At 44.7% G+C, this 15,038-nt stretch overlaps 1 protein-coding gene across 4 annotated transcripts in view; it reads left to right on the top strand.

Annotated features, from left to right (window-relative positions):
* The window catches only part of LRGUK (leucine rich repeats and guanylate kinase domain containing), a 101,866-nt gene that overhangs the window by 62,028 nt on the left and 24,800 nt on the right, over positions 1-15,038 (top strand). For 3 of the 4 annotated variants that reach the window (XR_015162066.1, XM_086395575.1, XM_086395576.1), the window contains exons 14-15: positions 820-1,021; positions 1,723-1,818. Coding sequence is in view for 3 of the 4 variants with exons in the window: in XM_086395575.1 (XP_086251701.1) it covers positions 820-1,021; positions 1,723-1,818 (298 nt within the window). In the remaining variant the exon portion in view is untranslated. Of the gene's footprint in view, positions 1-819; positions 1,022-1,722; positions 1,819-8,285; positions 14,131-15,038 lie in introns of those variants that run through there. The other variant, XM_086395577.1, reaches the window with a different exon arrangement.

Raw genomic sequence — 15,038 nt, 5'->3', positions numbered from 1 at the left:
TCCAAACTCTCCTTGTCATTGACGCTTTTAGAGATTGTTTTTTTTTTTTTTTTTAAAGAGTCTCTATTTCTTCCCCTTGAATTTTTAAAAACAAAGATTTTGAACACTGAGTTAAACTACTGATGGTTGGATTGAGATGGAAGGAACTTCAGAGTCCATTTGAAAGAACTTCCATTTCACAGAGGAGTTGGCACAGAGTCACGGTGGCCGGCGAGCTGCAGTCCTGACCCAGGCCCCTGGTTCCTCAGAGCGCTGCTACCTACCGCCGCTTCCCTGCTTCATGTGGGCTCCTGGTTATCAGGGTATCAGGAGCCTGGCCTTCCCGTGCTCTGGGTACAGCCCGTGAGATGGAATAGGAACCAGCCAACCACCAGGCTGCTGGTTTAGGAACAGGAAGGCACCAAGTTGGTGACAAAGGGGAAACAGAGGAGCCTTTCTCTCTGGTAAGATCTCTGTCTCCTGCGGCTGCAAGGATGCCTTTTGAAAAGTAGAATTGAAACTGCTTTTCAGTTATAAATATGCAGTATTCTGTGAGCATACCTATTTGTCTCTAGCAATTTTCTTTTTTAACAGTAATGTTCCTTAGAACTGTTAAAGGATAACCAGGTAGGATGAATTCTTATTTTTCTAATGATAATGTAATATTTGATACACAAACAGAAGTAATCCAATCCTGAGGAAAATAATAGCTAATTATACAGAGTAAACAAATTCTCCAGTACAACACTATTTATTAAGCCTATGTTGTCACATATTTCCTAAATGATTTCTAAATTGTATCTGTGTTTCTAATTTATTATCTTTTATTTAAATACATAGGGTGTAAGAAGTTTAAAACATTGCTATTTTGAGCCTCGATATATCCTAGTGGTACCCATGGACAAGCAAAAATATGAGGGCTACTTGAGGAGAAAAGGATTATTCAGTCGTGTAGAGATTGAATTTGCTGTCTCCAGAGTGGACCTTTATATTAAAATTAACCAGAAATATCCAGGATACTTTGATGCAGTAATCAATGCAGGTAAGTAACTTTCAGCAAAGTTTTATTTTTGAAGTATAAGATCACTGGGGAAAAACCTGCTCCAAAGTACATTCTTGTTGTTGACTGAAGGCAGTTTCTTACGGTTGTAGGACTGCGGTTCCTGATTGCTGGCTGGCTGTCTGACAAGGGTGACCCTCAGTTTTTAGAGACTGTGCTCAGGTTGTGTGCATGTGGCCCCTCCACTTTCAGGGCAGCAACAGCCCATTAAGTTCCTCCTCCTGCTTCGAGTGTCCTCATACTTCTCCAGACAGAAAACCTCCTTTTATGGGGAATCATACAATTAGATTAGGCCCACCTGGATAATCTCCTTTTTGATTAGCCCAAACTCATAAATAACCCTAATTATTTATTAGGATAATAAATTATTTATTAGGATATTTATTATTAGGACAGTAAATTATTTATTAGGATCTTAATAAAATAACCCTAATTACATTTGCAAAAGTCCCTTATGCCATATAACCTAACATAACCACGGGAGTCATAGCTCATCAGATTCACAGGTTCTGCCCACACTCAAGGTGTGTGTGTGTAATTAAGCAAGGGTGAAGTGTCACTGGGTCTTAGAATTCTGCCTACCACGATATTCATGCAGTTAGATCTAGCTAAAAAATTATTGCCACAGATTGGCTGTTTTTACATACGTCTGTTGCTAAAGTAAATTCTCTCCTCTGCTGTAGATGATCTGGATGTTGCCTACCAAAAGCTGAGTCAGCTCATTAGAGAATACCTTGGATTTTCTGAGGTAACTGCCAAGAGTTTGGCTCCAACCACAGGTACGGTCCTGTCCCTTTTGTGCCAAAACTTATTTTGCGTTGAAAGGAAAACAAATCTATCGGTTGTTATTTGAGGACTCATCAACCAGGCTAATGCTAGTTTCTTTTTTTTTTTTTTAAGAAACTAACTTATTTGCATATTTGGCTGTTCCAGATCTTAGTTGTGGCACACAGGATTTTTAGTTGTGGCATGCAAACTCTTGGTTGTCACACGTGGGATCTGGTTCGCCGACCAGTGATCAAGCCTGGGCCCCCTGCAGTGGAGCACAGAGTCTTAGACACTGGACCACCAGGGAAGGCCTCTAAAGCTGGTTCTTACTCTTTAATCCCTGTCCTTCCTCTGGGGTTACTGTCCCCACAAACAAATTGTGTGAAACAGCCCCTCTGGATGTGTCCCTCTGTTTGTCAAGGTGACCATAATGGATCGCAGAGGACTGTCCTTTAAGGATGTGCTGGGCAGTATCTTGCAGGCTGGTACTAGTTAGATATAGGTCAGTCCCATGGTTCAGAACTCAGCCTTCTGGAAGTTTGGCTTCTCAGGGGCTGGGGTGGTGTTCTGCCTGACAGCATTGTTCAATCCAAGAGATTATTTCCCTCTTTGTTTGCGCTGCTCTAGTCCTCAAAATGCGGCCCGTCAGAGAATAATGGAGGAGAGTGTGAGAGTGGTCCTGGCCCGGCTGCCATCTGGGACAGGCTGCTTAGCTGTTCTGAGCTTCAGTTTGCCCTCTTGTTAGATGGAGTTAATCCTCCCCACCTGCTTCATGAATCATACGCAGCAAAGAAAATGGGATATGTGAGTGCCTCTCCTTGGAATCTAGGAATTCTAAAGCCCTAACTTAGAATTTCAGTACATGAGTATTTTGAGATGTCTTTAACAGTTTTCCCCCAAGTCCACCTCGCACCCATTAGGATGGCTACCATGAAAAAAAAAAAAAATAGAAAATGTGCTGGCAAGGATGTGGAGAAATTAGAAATGTAAAATGGTGTAGCTGCTACGGAAAACAGTATGGTGGTTCCTCAAAAAAATTAAAATTAGAAACACCATCTGATCCAGTGATTCCACTGCTGGGTATATACCCGAAAGAACTGAAAGCAGGGTCTTGCACAGATGTCTTTGCGTGTTCACAGCAGCATTATTCACAATAGCCAAAAAGTGGAGGTGACCCAAGCGTTCATTGGTGGATGAAGGTTTGTACACACAACAGAATATGATTCAGCCTAAGAAGGAAGGAAATTCTGACACCTGCCACAACATGGATAAACCTTGAGGACCTTCTGCTAAGTTAAATAAGCCAGCCACAAAAACACATATACTGCATGATTCCAATTATATGAGGTACCCAGACTAGACAAATCATAGAGACAGAAAGGAGGAGGGTGGTTGCCAGGGGCTGGGGGAGAGAGAGGAACGGAGTGTTGTTTAACGGTGTCAGAGTTTCAGTTTTGCAAGATGGAAAGAGTTCTGGGGATCGGCTGGAGAATGGTGTGAGTGTACTTAATGCTGTTGGACCATCCATTTAAAAATGGTGACGATGGCAAATTTTAGGTTACATGTATTTTACTATCATCATCATCAAAGAATGCCCTCATGAAAGAAGTTCTTCGATGGACTGACCTGCATTCATGCTTATGAATGCTCAGGCAGTCTGTCGTGTGGTTTGGTCTTTATGACCCTGCCCAGTAGGATCTTGCTGGCCGGGCTGCGTCCTGGCCAGCCAGCAGCATGTCAGGTCATGGTTTTTGCCAAAGTTCAAACTAACTGCGTTGTTTTGCAACTCTACACACTTTCTCGAGGGGAGGTGCCCTTGGAATCCCTGAACGAGATTGGTGTGAAAATGGTGGCACCCAACATATAATGACCAGCGTGCACGCTGAGAAAATGGGCACCCCTGGAGGAGGGAAGGTTTCACTCAGTCCGTGGAGGGGCACGTCCAACGAGGGGTGGACACGGTCCACCCTGCCTGGCCACCGCCTCTGCGTCAGGCTCTGTTCTTTAGAAAGCTTCGCCTATCCAGTTGTACAGTGTTATCTCGTGAGGCTTCCATAGAAGCTCCATGTAAGTTTCTCCTGAGGAAATATGGCTCCCTTTGCTTTAAATCTTTGCTAGCAGCCCAGCAACCTCTGATGTTTAATTTGGTCCCCTGTGTGGACCTGTCCCTATGGGGCTGTCCCCTAGGTGAGAGCACCCTGCCCCATCCCTGCACCAGGCCCATCTCCCATTGTAAATTAATAAGTTGGTGTTTCTGGCTTTTAAATCAGCCCCTTGTGGGTTGGGAGAACCATGAGTCAGTCCCCTGAGCCTGAGCGGTTCTGAACAACCGAGACACAGCAGCCCCAAGGGCACCTCTAAACTGTGACTGCCGAGCAGGACTTAGCACCCCGGGCAATGGGATGTGGCCAGTCCCCCAACCCCCCCCACCAACACAGCTCGTCTTACTCTGCAGCCATCAGGAACACTGATGGTTGATTGCAGTGTGCCATTTGGCAAATTAATAGACCAGATAATGTGTGCATAAGGAAATAGACTTCTGTTTTAAACGGTTTTGGGAAACTTCATTTATTTGGACTAATTAGGTTAGACCTGTCTGATTTAATGAAAAGTATGACTTATGGAATTTGTAAAAGTGTTCTCACTCTCAGATACATTTAATACCTGAAATCGGGCCATCCAGTTATTGACTAATAGAGCCCCAGCTTTTAATAGTAGATGGGAGGGTTTGTACTCATTATATCAAATCATTGGCCTTGATAGACCCCAGTTGCTCTGACAGGCTTACTATTTGGAAACTGATATATTTTCTTTAGAAGCCAAACACTCTATTTGGTTTATGCAGTTCATCTGTGGAAGAAGGTACTTTTTTCAGCTGATGGTTTAAGGATGAATTTGCACATAAAGTGATTTTGTGGAGGCCAGATATTATTCAAGTATTTAAAAATTCTAATTAACATAGTCCTCATTAAGAAGCTTATACATTGTCTCCAGTGGCCCGAGAGTAGAGCCAGCGGCCCCTCTGAGTCTCCGGGCGGTGAGGTGCGCGCCAGGGAGCGTGGAGCAGATGGTAACAGGTTCCCGGCGGGAGAGCAAGGCCTAGCCATAATCACCTTAAGGTGAACCATGTGACTCCCTGAGAAGGGTCCAGAGCCCCAGCAGGGTCACTGCCACAGGCTCGGCTGGCTCGCAATTCTCGGCCTCCCTTCTGGGCCGGGTCACTCTGAGTTAAAGTTCTGTGGTTTAGGTATGTCTATATAAAGACTTTCATTACTTTTGTGCATGTAAATGGGATCCTGAAAAGCAAAACTCCATAATTTTAGTATGTGGAATCACTTTCATGTATAATTGAGCTGTCAAAGGTAAGAAATTGAAATTAAAAATATTTAAGATTCTATGATGCCAATTTTGCCTTAACAATTAAAAAATTGGACTGGAAAGAGGAAACCTCAGTTTTGCATTCAAACTTTCACCAATAATCATTAATTTGATTAGAACTCCCATTTCTAAGAAGCAAAACGCAAAAAAACTATATATAACATTCTGGAACACGTTAAAATATGTTCTTCCAGAGCTGAGGTTTTCCACAACGGGCCTAAACTGTCCATCTATACGGTCAGCTTCACTGCAGACAAAAACCTGATGGCCAATGGTGTTTTCATAGAAGCAGTGATCCTGTGTCAATGCAAACAGAAAATGATTGCCAAACATCTGAATTGCTAATACATAGCTTTATCTTTAGTAACTTCATGTTACTAATTTGTACTTGAGAATGCAATTTTAAATTCTACACTTAATGATGAGAGTAGAATGAAGTGAACAAAGTAAGTCCAGTGTTTATCAGTTCTGAGTATAGCAGCCCATCAGCCTGGACCCACAAGTGCAAACCTTCACTGGAGGAGAGACTAATTAAATTTCATTTAATACATGTAAATATAATAACTTTGGGCACAGAGTAATTGTAAACCTTCAAGTTCTTTAGTTGTTCCGTCTCTCCGTTGTGTCCAACTCTTCGCGACCCCATAGACTGCAGCACACCAGCCTTCCCTGCCCTTCGCTATTCCTGGAGTTCGCTCTAACACATGTCCATTGAGTCGATGATGCCATCCTGTATCAATTAAGGTACAGAATTGCCTTCCTCCCCCCACAACAATGCAGGTAATATTCATTTCTAAAACCAAGATGGTTAAAAAATCCTGAGTAAACAATATAATGTCTATAAAATAAGGGAAAACTCACTATATTCACAACCCAGTATATGTGATGTCTTTTCTCTCCATTTGTCTCTTTACAAGTGATTTCTGGAATTGTCAGTACTTCCAGTAAAGCTTTTAAAAAGCTGATCCAACCACCACCCTGAGTTCTCACTACAGAGGTCATAAAACAACATTTTATTTGAAAATCATTATTCAAGATTCTGACTAATGATAGAGAAGAATGATGATGGCGATGATGAGTCTAACAAGGGGAAAACTGAGCAATTTACTAGTCCGTAAAGTGGTGCCTTTATCTCTAATGAGGGGCCTGGTATCATTTGCCAAGCTATATGGTTAAATTGTAATGGTTAAATTGTGAAAGTGGGGTGGAAAAATCTTTGTGTATCTGATTATTGGAAACCAGGAGGGCTCAAAGAACTTTCAGCATTGGATTTCACCATTCTTAGAATTTTCTGTTTTTTTTTTTAATGCTTTTTATTGTGGTTTAAAAAAACAACATGAAATTTGCCATTTTAACCATTTTAAGTGTACGCCTTAAAGGTATTATTTATATTCACAATGTTGCAAACCATAGCTACTACCTATTTTAAGTATTTTTCGTCATCCTAAATAGAAACTCTATACCCGTTCAACAATAACCAACACCCCAACCCCTAGGCCCTGGTAACCTCTAATCTACTGGGTGTCTCTATGAACCTGCCTATTCTAGATATTTTTTTTTACTGTTCTTTTATTTTAGCCTTGTTTCTTGACTAAGTTCGTATTTTAATTTATAACTGTTATAAACTAGGATGTTAAGAATGATGAACAGGGCAGCCCCTCAGAAAACCCACCACATGGCAAAATTTTCCTTGTTCCCCCTCTTCTTCCTCCCCGGTTACCTCTCACTTGTCTGGACACTCGGGGTGCACACCCAGACCAGGAGGTTCAGAGAGAACCCGGAGTGGTCTGAAAGCCTCCTGTGTTGTGGGAGGAGAGGGACTGGTGGCCAGGAGCCCAGCTGGCTCCTGGAGATGGACTGCTCTGGGCTCCCCTCAGAGGTCTGATTGGGTTTGGCCTCTGAGTAACCAGTCTCCCCCAGGGTCAGCTGAGGCTGGTTTCTTGAAGGCTGTTCCAGACTGGTGTGCCGCCTCTGACCACTAACCTTTCAGAGCCGTGTCCTAAGGACTGGGTTACAGTGATCCACGGGCCACCAGGATACACCAGGGGTTCTATCCTGAACAAGAGCCTGCTGAGGTGATTGTGTCCAGGAGACCAGACTCACATGTGCTCTCATGCAGGTGACTGAAGAAGGCATCCCCCCTCTGCAACATCGGCATGGATGTTGGCCTCTGAGAGTCACTTTTGAAGCCAGGGTGGATCTGGAGGGAAGAGGTTGCCCTGGGGGGGTGGAGGGGTGGAGTGGGGATGGGTAGCAGCTTGGACGGTGGAGCCTCAGGTGCAATGTCCCTGAGCCATGGCGTCTTGTGAGATCCCACTGGATCTCTTCTTTCTTTCCTCCTTCCATTCATCACTCACTTACTGAGTGCCTGCTGAGCTTCTGCACCTTGCTAGGTACTCCTTACAGAGCTCACAGTTTCTTTATGGGACAAGGAAACAGGCCACTGAACAAGGAAACCAATCAGACTTGGTAGCCTAGCTGTCCATCCTCTAGTTTCTACTGTGAAAAGCAGCATTGACCTCTAAGCTGGTGAAATGAAAATGTCATTCATTTAGAAAATATTCTGGCCCATTCTCAGACCTGAATATAAATGTCAGTTCTGTGAAGAAGCCTCTTCATGTTTATTCGTAAAAGTTTATGCTTTCATTTGACTAAAAATTACTCTGCGTGCTCAGTCGTTTCAGTCGTGTCCGACTCTTTGCGACTCCATGGACTGTCACTCGCCAGGCTGCTCTGTCCATGGGATTCTCCGGGCAAGAATACTGGAGTGAGTTGCCATTTCCTCCTCCAGGGGATCTTCCCAACCCATGAATCGAACTCGCGTCTCTTATGTCTCCTGCATTAGCAGGCAGGTTCTTTACCACTAGCACCACATGAGAAGCCCCCAAATTGCTCTGATTCCATTAAATAAGAGAATTCTACGCACTTAGTATACCAAGGAGAAAGGATCGTTAAATTCTTCTATATGTGTAATTTTATTCTTTTCAAGGTCCTATGTGCATCAACAAAAAAAGGAAAGATAGTTTTGGTTATTAATTTCTAAAGTTACATTGTTGCCTTTGTTAAGATGTTTTTTAGCTAACTTCTTTTTATGTTAAAGCAGGCGCTCCCTCTAGCAAGAAGACTGCCTCTGGGGTGCCAGCACACCTGGTTCCATCCCCAAGGCGCTTGGCGAAACTGCAAGCGGATGGCCAGGTAACAGAGCATCTCTCTGCAATGCAGATCCCCACAAAGGTCCCTGAAAATCAGAGCCTCGCTCCCTCCCAGAACCAGGAGCTGATTCAGGAGGGAGCAGCCCCTCAAAAGGGGCTTTCTCCCGAGAGCCAGGTCAGCGCTCAGCCTCCTGCAGAGCCCAGCCCATCAGCGCCTGGTCTCCAAAAGGCCCAAGACTTATCCCCAGACCGGAAGGAAGGCGATGCCCAACAATCAGCTCTTTCTTCAAAAACAGCAACCACAAATCCACCTGAGAATGAGGCCCAGACATCCGAGGTGAAAGCAGGTGAAGAGGGGCAGCCTGCCACCACTCCTTCCCAAGGGCCTCTTCAGCATCCTGACCCACCGCCATCCCAGAGCCCTCAGCTGGATCAGGATGAAGAATCAGGGGAGGCCAGAGTAACCCCCAGCAGCCCTCCCTGCTCTGAACTTCCACAGGAATCTGACCCAGCATCCTTAAGCCCCCAGGGAATCCAGGAGGGGGAAACCAGGTCGGCCAGCCTGCAGGCCAGCAGCTCCCACCATGATCCTCCCAGAGATCTCTCCGGCCCTGACGAGGTGAGGCCTGGACCACCTCCGGGAGGCTCTCAACAACCTCCCGAGGAGGGCGTCCCCAAAGCGGAAGTTGCCCGGGTCGACACACCTTACCCAGAAATGCCACATCCCCAGGACTCAACAGATACCCAGCAGACGCAGGATAGGGGGGAACCTGTGACTCTGCCTCCCAGAAGCCGGCTGGCTCCCACCAGGCTGCCCCAGCCCCGGGTCCTTGCTCCATTCCAGAGTCGGAGGCCTACGCCCAAACTCCTGTCACCCAGCAGGGAGGAGGCCCTCGGAACAGCCTCAGATCAAACCGTGACTCCCTCTCCCAGGCCCCAGGTAGCTCAGGATGAAGACCCTAGTAAACTTCCTCTTATCAGCTCCCCCCATTCCAAACAGCCACCCAACCCAAGCCCCCATCAGGGCCCCGGCCCCCAGCAAGTCCAGCAAGAGAGAGTCCAGGAGGTGAAACTCCCTCTTATCAGTCCTCCGGTGCAAGAGCCATCAGCTGCACCCCACCCACCCCAGGAAGGGGAGACCCACTTAATCAAGCTCCCCCAAATTTCCACTCCTTTCTCGGAGCAGCTGCCTCAGAATATGGCTCCTTCTGATTCGAGGTCTGCCAAGGAAAGGCAGACTCCCAAGGCAGGCCACTCCTCCAGCAAGAAGATTCCAGATATGCATGCCTCACCCCAAAACCACGAGCCAGGACAGCCCACAGGAGCTAGGAAAAAAAAACTTCCTGGCCACAGAGAGACAGCTAAAGGGCCCGCATACCTGAAGAGGGCGCCACCTGGAGGCCACCATGCAGCATTGCAGCCAGAATCCCAGAGGAAGCCAACCCCCTTCAAGGCCCCCAGCCACCCCAGCCCCAGCCCTCCCCGGAGCCCTCAAGGGAATCGGAGAGGAAAAGTCCAGACATCAGACATTCCTGAACCACCCGACACTGAACCAGTGCCTAAAGATGCCCAGGTCCAGGAAGAGAAAAGGGGAAACGTACATCGTTTCAGGAAAAAGGTCCAAGCCAACCTCCCTGCAGATGACTTGGTTCAGAAGGGAGCCAGGTCGAAGAAAGGACCGGCTTTGAAAAGAGAGGATTCTGGAGGATTATCTCAAGAACATGCAACTACCCTCAGCAGTGATCAAGCAACTCCAGAAGGTCAACCCCTTCACGGGAGACCCCCCCAGAGTGAGGAGGTCTCTGTAGAGTCAGCATCAGAGGGCTCTGCTGCCCGTGAGCAAACGAGGAGAAAAAAAGAGGATCACAGAAGGGGTAGGTCTCAGATGGGAGAGACTTCTTCGGATCCCCCAGAGCAGGACGGCACGTCCCCTGTCCAGCAGCCTGTCAAAAACACACAAGCCGAGCAGGGAGCCAGCCAGACTGGGCTGAGCTCTGTCCAGAGGGACCATGCTTCCAGGCAGCACGCCAAAGAGAGAGGCACCTGGAAACGCAGGGGAGCCCCGGGGAGCACCAGCCCGGCTGCACCCCAGAGTCAGGCATCTGCTGGGGAGCAGGGCAACCAGAAGGGGAGGCTTCGAGCTCGGGGGAGTCAGAGCACCAAAATGTGAGTCATCCCGGGGCCACCAGGTCATTGACATACGTGCCCCTAAAGGCGGGAAAAGCTACGGTCAGGGTGGAAGAGCAGCTCTGTGGTGGTGGGGTATGCCAGCAAGTGGTTCCCCTGCTGCAGCAGAGAGAGCAGGTCTGAAAGGTTGGTATCAGCAAAAATGCTTTGTGTCCAGACTTACATGAATTCCATCATGATTGTAGGCTCTGTCTGAAGCAATGCTTTATAGCCACTAAGTTTTCTTTTGTTGTTCTTCAGTCACAGTCGTATCCAACTCTTTGCGACCCCATGGACCGTAGCATGCCAGGCTCCCCTGTCCTTCACCATCTCCCAGAGTTTGCTCAGATATCATGTGCATTGAGTCGGTGATGCCATCCAACCATCTTATCCTCTGTCACTCCCTTCTCCTCCTTCCCTCAATCTTTTCGAATGAATTGGCTCTTTGCATCAGATGGCCAAAGTATTGGAGCTTCAGCCTAAGTCCTTCCAATGAATATTCAGGCTTGATTTCCTTTAGCATTGACTGGTTTGATCTCCTTGCAGTCCAAGTGACTCTCAAGAGTCTTCTCCAGCACCACAATTTGAAAGCATCAATTCTTCAATGCTCAGACTTCTTTATTAGGAAAAGTCATTTCTACATTAGCAGATTCTCTTATGCTTCTTGCATTATCAAGGGGTTCAAAAGCAAAAAGAACTCTGAGAAATGAATCCTTTGTAGTTACTTGGTCTCTCCCACAAACATTCCAATCCCACAGTTAATTTGTGTGAAGAGGACAGGTTTTTTACATCCATGACAAGTGATCGAGTGCTTCAGATTTGTATTGGCATGTACGGCCTGAAACTGACTTTGTTTGAAATGAACACCTTCTTTCTCTGAACCAGAACCCCATGTAAATTAGCCCATGCCTTCATTATGCCTAACCAGCTGGCTAAAAGAATTAGGAAGGAGAAAATTGAGGCAAATCGGTTTTTTGTTTATCTGTTCATACCATCAGGATTCTTTTGCTGGCAAGTGTCAGGAATCCAACTTGAGCCAGCTTACACAAATCTATCAGAAGGGAGGGGAATATCTCACAAAGCCAAACTGGGGCGAGCAGAGCGGCAGAAGAACCTCAGAGAGACCGGGGACCATTTCAACACATCCATAACTCGTCATCTCCAGGATTTTCATCATCTACTGGATTCTTGTCATCTCCTAGACTTCTGTCATCTCCAGGACTCTTACCATTTCTCATCTCTGTTTTTGCCTCCATGCTGGCTTCGTTCTCTATGACATAAATGACTCTAAATCAGATTCTGCACTTGGCAGGGAATATGACCATCAGTCACTCCTAAAGTTTACATTTGGTTTTATATCTGGCAGCTCCCACTGTCAGAGAGGGATTAACTCAGGTGCCCCTTGGTCCAAAGATTAAAATATACATATATATTTTTTCTTTTTTTTCAGGGATGTTCTCTGAGTGGCCCAGTGTGAGTCAGATGCTCACTCTTCAGCCAGTCTACTCTGGCTGGGGACAGGGGCGCATTTAGATATACTCCATAAGTTCCATTCTGTGAGTCCTATCATTCACATGAAAGAGAATAACTAAAGAAAGCAGCCAGTCTAAGATTTGACTCCGAAGAATTTACAAGACAGTCGTTGAGCACTCTTACTGTGTGTTCAGTATCATACTAAACTGTGTTTGGTGTCCTGTGTTTTAAAAATGTCATTGATGACTACATTACCTGTAGCCTGTATAAATATGTCTTTATCTTACACAAAAGGTATGTCTTACCTTAACACATATCCCCCAAAATTGTATGTAGGTCAAGTGTTATTTCAAGTGCCATAGAGGAAATTGATATTTTTTACAATCCACGGTGCAGGACTCCTCTTGTATGATGAAGAGCCTGTGATATACTAATAATTACCCTCTGATTTATCTGGTTTGTCCAAGATGAAATTAATACAGTGAATGTTTTTAACATATCATAACTTATTTTTATGAAGTTAGTTCAAGTCCTCTGACAAGCATGGATTGAGTACTTCATATATGCCAGACACTTTGATAGCTTCTACGTAGAGTGGGATGATGAGGACACTTCAAGGAGCTCTGTCTCTTATCAAGGAAGACAGATAAGAGGGTTCATTACAACACCATGTGATTGGGGCAGCTGGAGGCCCCGCAGCATGCGAGGGAAGGTTTAGCACCAAATAGAGAAGAAAACTCATTTATTAACTTTTCCAGAATGTCACAAGAAGAATACTAAGGAAGGACACTGATTCAGCCTGGGATGTGAGAACTGGATGAGAAAACACTTCCAAGAGGAAGCTACCCTTCAGCTAAGTCCTCAAGTTTGCAGAGTAGTCAGCAGGCTGACAGGAGAGGAGGGAAGTTCTTTCAGAAGGGAACAGCATATGCCTGAGCAGGGAGGTAAGAGCAGGCATGGCATCTTCTAAGGACCCAAATGTCAGGAGAGCTGTAGGTATATGTAGGTATTTGTAGATCCAAAGGGCACTTTGTATTATGCTAGTGAGCCTGGAAACTTGATCTGTTAGAAAATAGTGGGGAGCCATTGAATGGTTAAATGTTTTATCTTAGGGGGCATCTGTTGTCTAGTCAGTATAGAGGATCGCTTTAAGGAGGGCAATACAGATAGCTGGAACGGTGGCTGGAAAGCTGTTGCGTTAATCCTGACGCAATGCTAAGGGGCTGAAACAAGGCACGTTGTTGCAGGAATGGGCAGATTCGAGACATTTGGACTGGATGAGGGGGAGTGCAGACTGAAAGAGAGGAGGAAAATCAGGATAAGCACCCATTTTTTTCTGACCTGCGTGTGGGGCATTTTAGAGGCACAAATACCTCACTTAGGTGAAAAGCTTTAGAAATTGATTTGATTTCCTCCTTGAGCAGCTGTTTTGGAGGCTCATTAAGGAATTCGGGACTGCATCTTCATTAGGGCTCTAATACAAAATAAGATGCCAAACTTCCCATCTTCTGAATCGGAAGAAGCTCTAGCATCCTTCCCTGGGGTCCATGATGGTGTCCGGTTTGTGTTTTGGTCGTATAAATGTCTCTGAGTCAATGCAGCTGGATATTTTGTCTGTGATTCAAGGAAATAGGTAGAAAAGATTGCCATCTTCTCTCTCGGTACGAGATTTTTAACAGCTGTTATTGATTTTCTTGGCATCAGGGACACTTCTGCTTTTTAATCATAGAATATAAATATTTAAAAATTGTCATTTTCCATCTACATTTACAAACAAAGTTCATATCACTTTCATTTGTTTTGTGCCTTAGCAAAGTGATTTTTATGGGGGAAAAAAAACAACTCTGTGGACTTTGGTCTCTCTCTTAACCTAATACAATCCTCAGCTTTTTAGAAGAAGTCTGGTACCTGGTATTCAAATCAACAGAGGTAATAGTTCCACTGTGTGCCAAGAACCTTCTTCAAATACTTTAATCAGTTATTTCCAAATCTCAAAAGATAATTGGGCAAAGGATAATTTGGTAATTTATAAAAGAGGAAATAAAAATGGACAAAAACTTATGTCAAAACTTAATTGCTTGGTTCAGCTTAAAGATAATCATTCTAGAAATCTTATTTCTTTATTGACCAGGCATTCAGAAAAGAGAATAAAAAGAGACTGTTTCTTTGTGTTGATGATAAATAATGTTAGACTAAAATCTTTCATCTCAAAGGTGATTATGAGAAACCAGTCCTGATTAGCAAAAGCTGGAGATCTTTTTTTTTTTTTTTTAAGTTTGTAACCTTAGAAATTCATGATTTCAGAAAACATTGAGTCAAAATTATCATTGGAAATTCCAGTTCCAGTGTAATCTAGTTGTGCGACCTTAGGCAAATTACAAAGCTCTCATGTATAAAATGGAGATACTAGTAGTACCTGTTCACAAGATTATTGTGAGGATTAAATGAGCTAATATATTGAAAAATACCCAGAACAATGTCTGGCACATAGTAAGTACTTATATGTGTATTTGTACATTAACATGTAAGCAGCAAAAAAATTTTTTCTAATATCATCTTATCCTTAATTGGAAAGCACAACATTGTTCAAACTAGGTGGAAATATTTGGCAACTGATGTGGTTTTCTCATAGGGCTTTCCAGGTAGCTCAGTGGTAAAGAATCTTCCTGCCAATGAAAGAGACTCGGGGGACTCGGGTTCAGTCTCTGGGTGGGGAAGATCCTCTGGAGGAGATACAGCAACCTACTTCAGTGTTGCCTGGAGAATCCCATTGACAGAGGAGCCTGGTGGGCTACAGTCCATAGGGTCGCAAAGAGTCGGACACAGCTAAGTGACTTAGCATGTATGCACACACAGAACAGATTTGTAATAGCACCTGAAACATAGTGTGCTCAGTAAATGTTATCTTTTTTTTTTTTACCATTATTATGTCATTGATAATATCAAAGGCATTTATGTTCCACCTTTCAGGTTGGTTACATCGTAAATGCCATCAAGGTATATGATTGAGGAAGAAACTACCAGATAGTGGGCATTTTGGTTTCTCTTTGTGGTAAATTGAA

This window comes from Bos grunniens, chromosome 4 (genome assembly GCF_055505025.1).
Source record: "Bos grunniens cultivar Pamir isolate PY7600 chromosome 4, Bosgru_T2T1.0, whole genome shotgun sequence".
In the NCBI taxonomy this organism is placed as follows: Eukaryota; Metazoa; Chordata; class Mammalia; order Artiodactyla; family Bovidae; genus Bos; species Bos grunniens.
The sequence above is the reverse complement of the archived record's forward strand: the minus strand, read 5'-3'. Positions and strand labels throughout refer to the sequence as shown.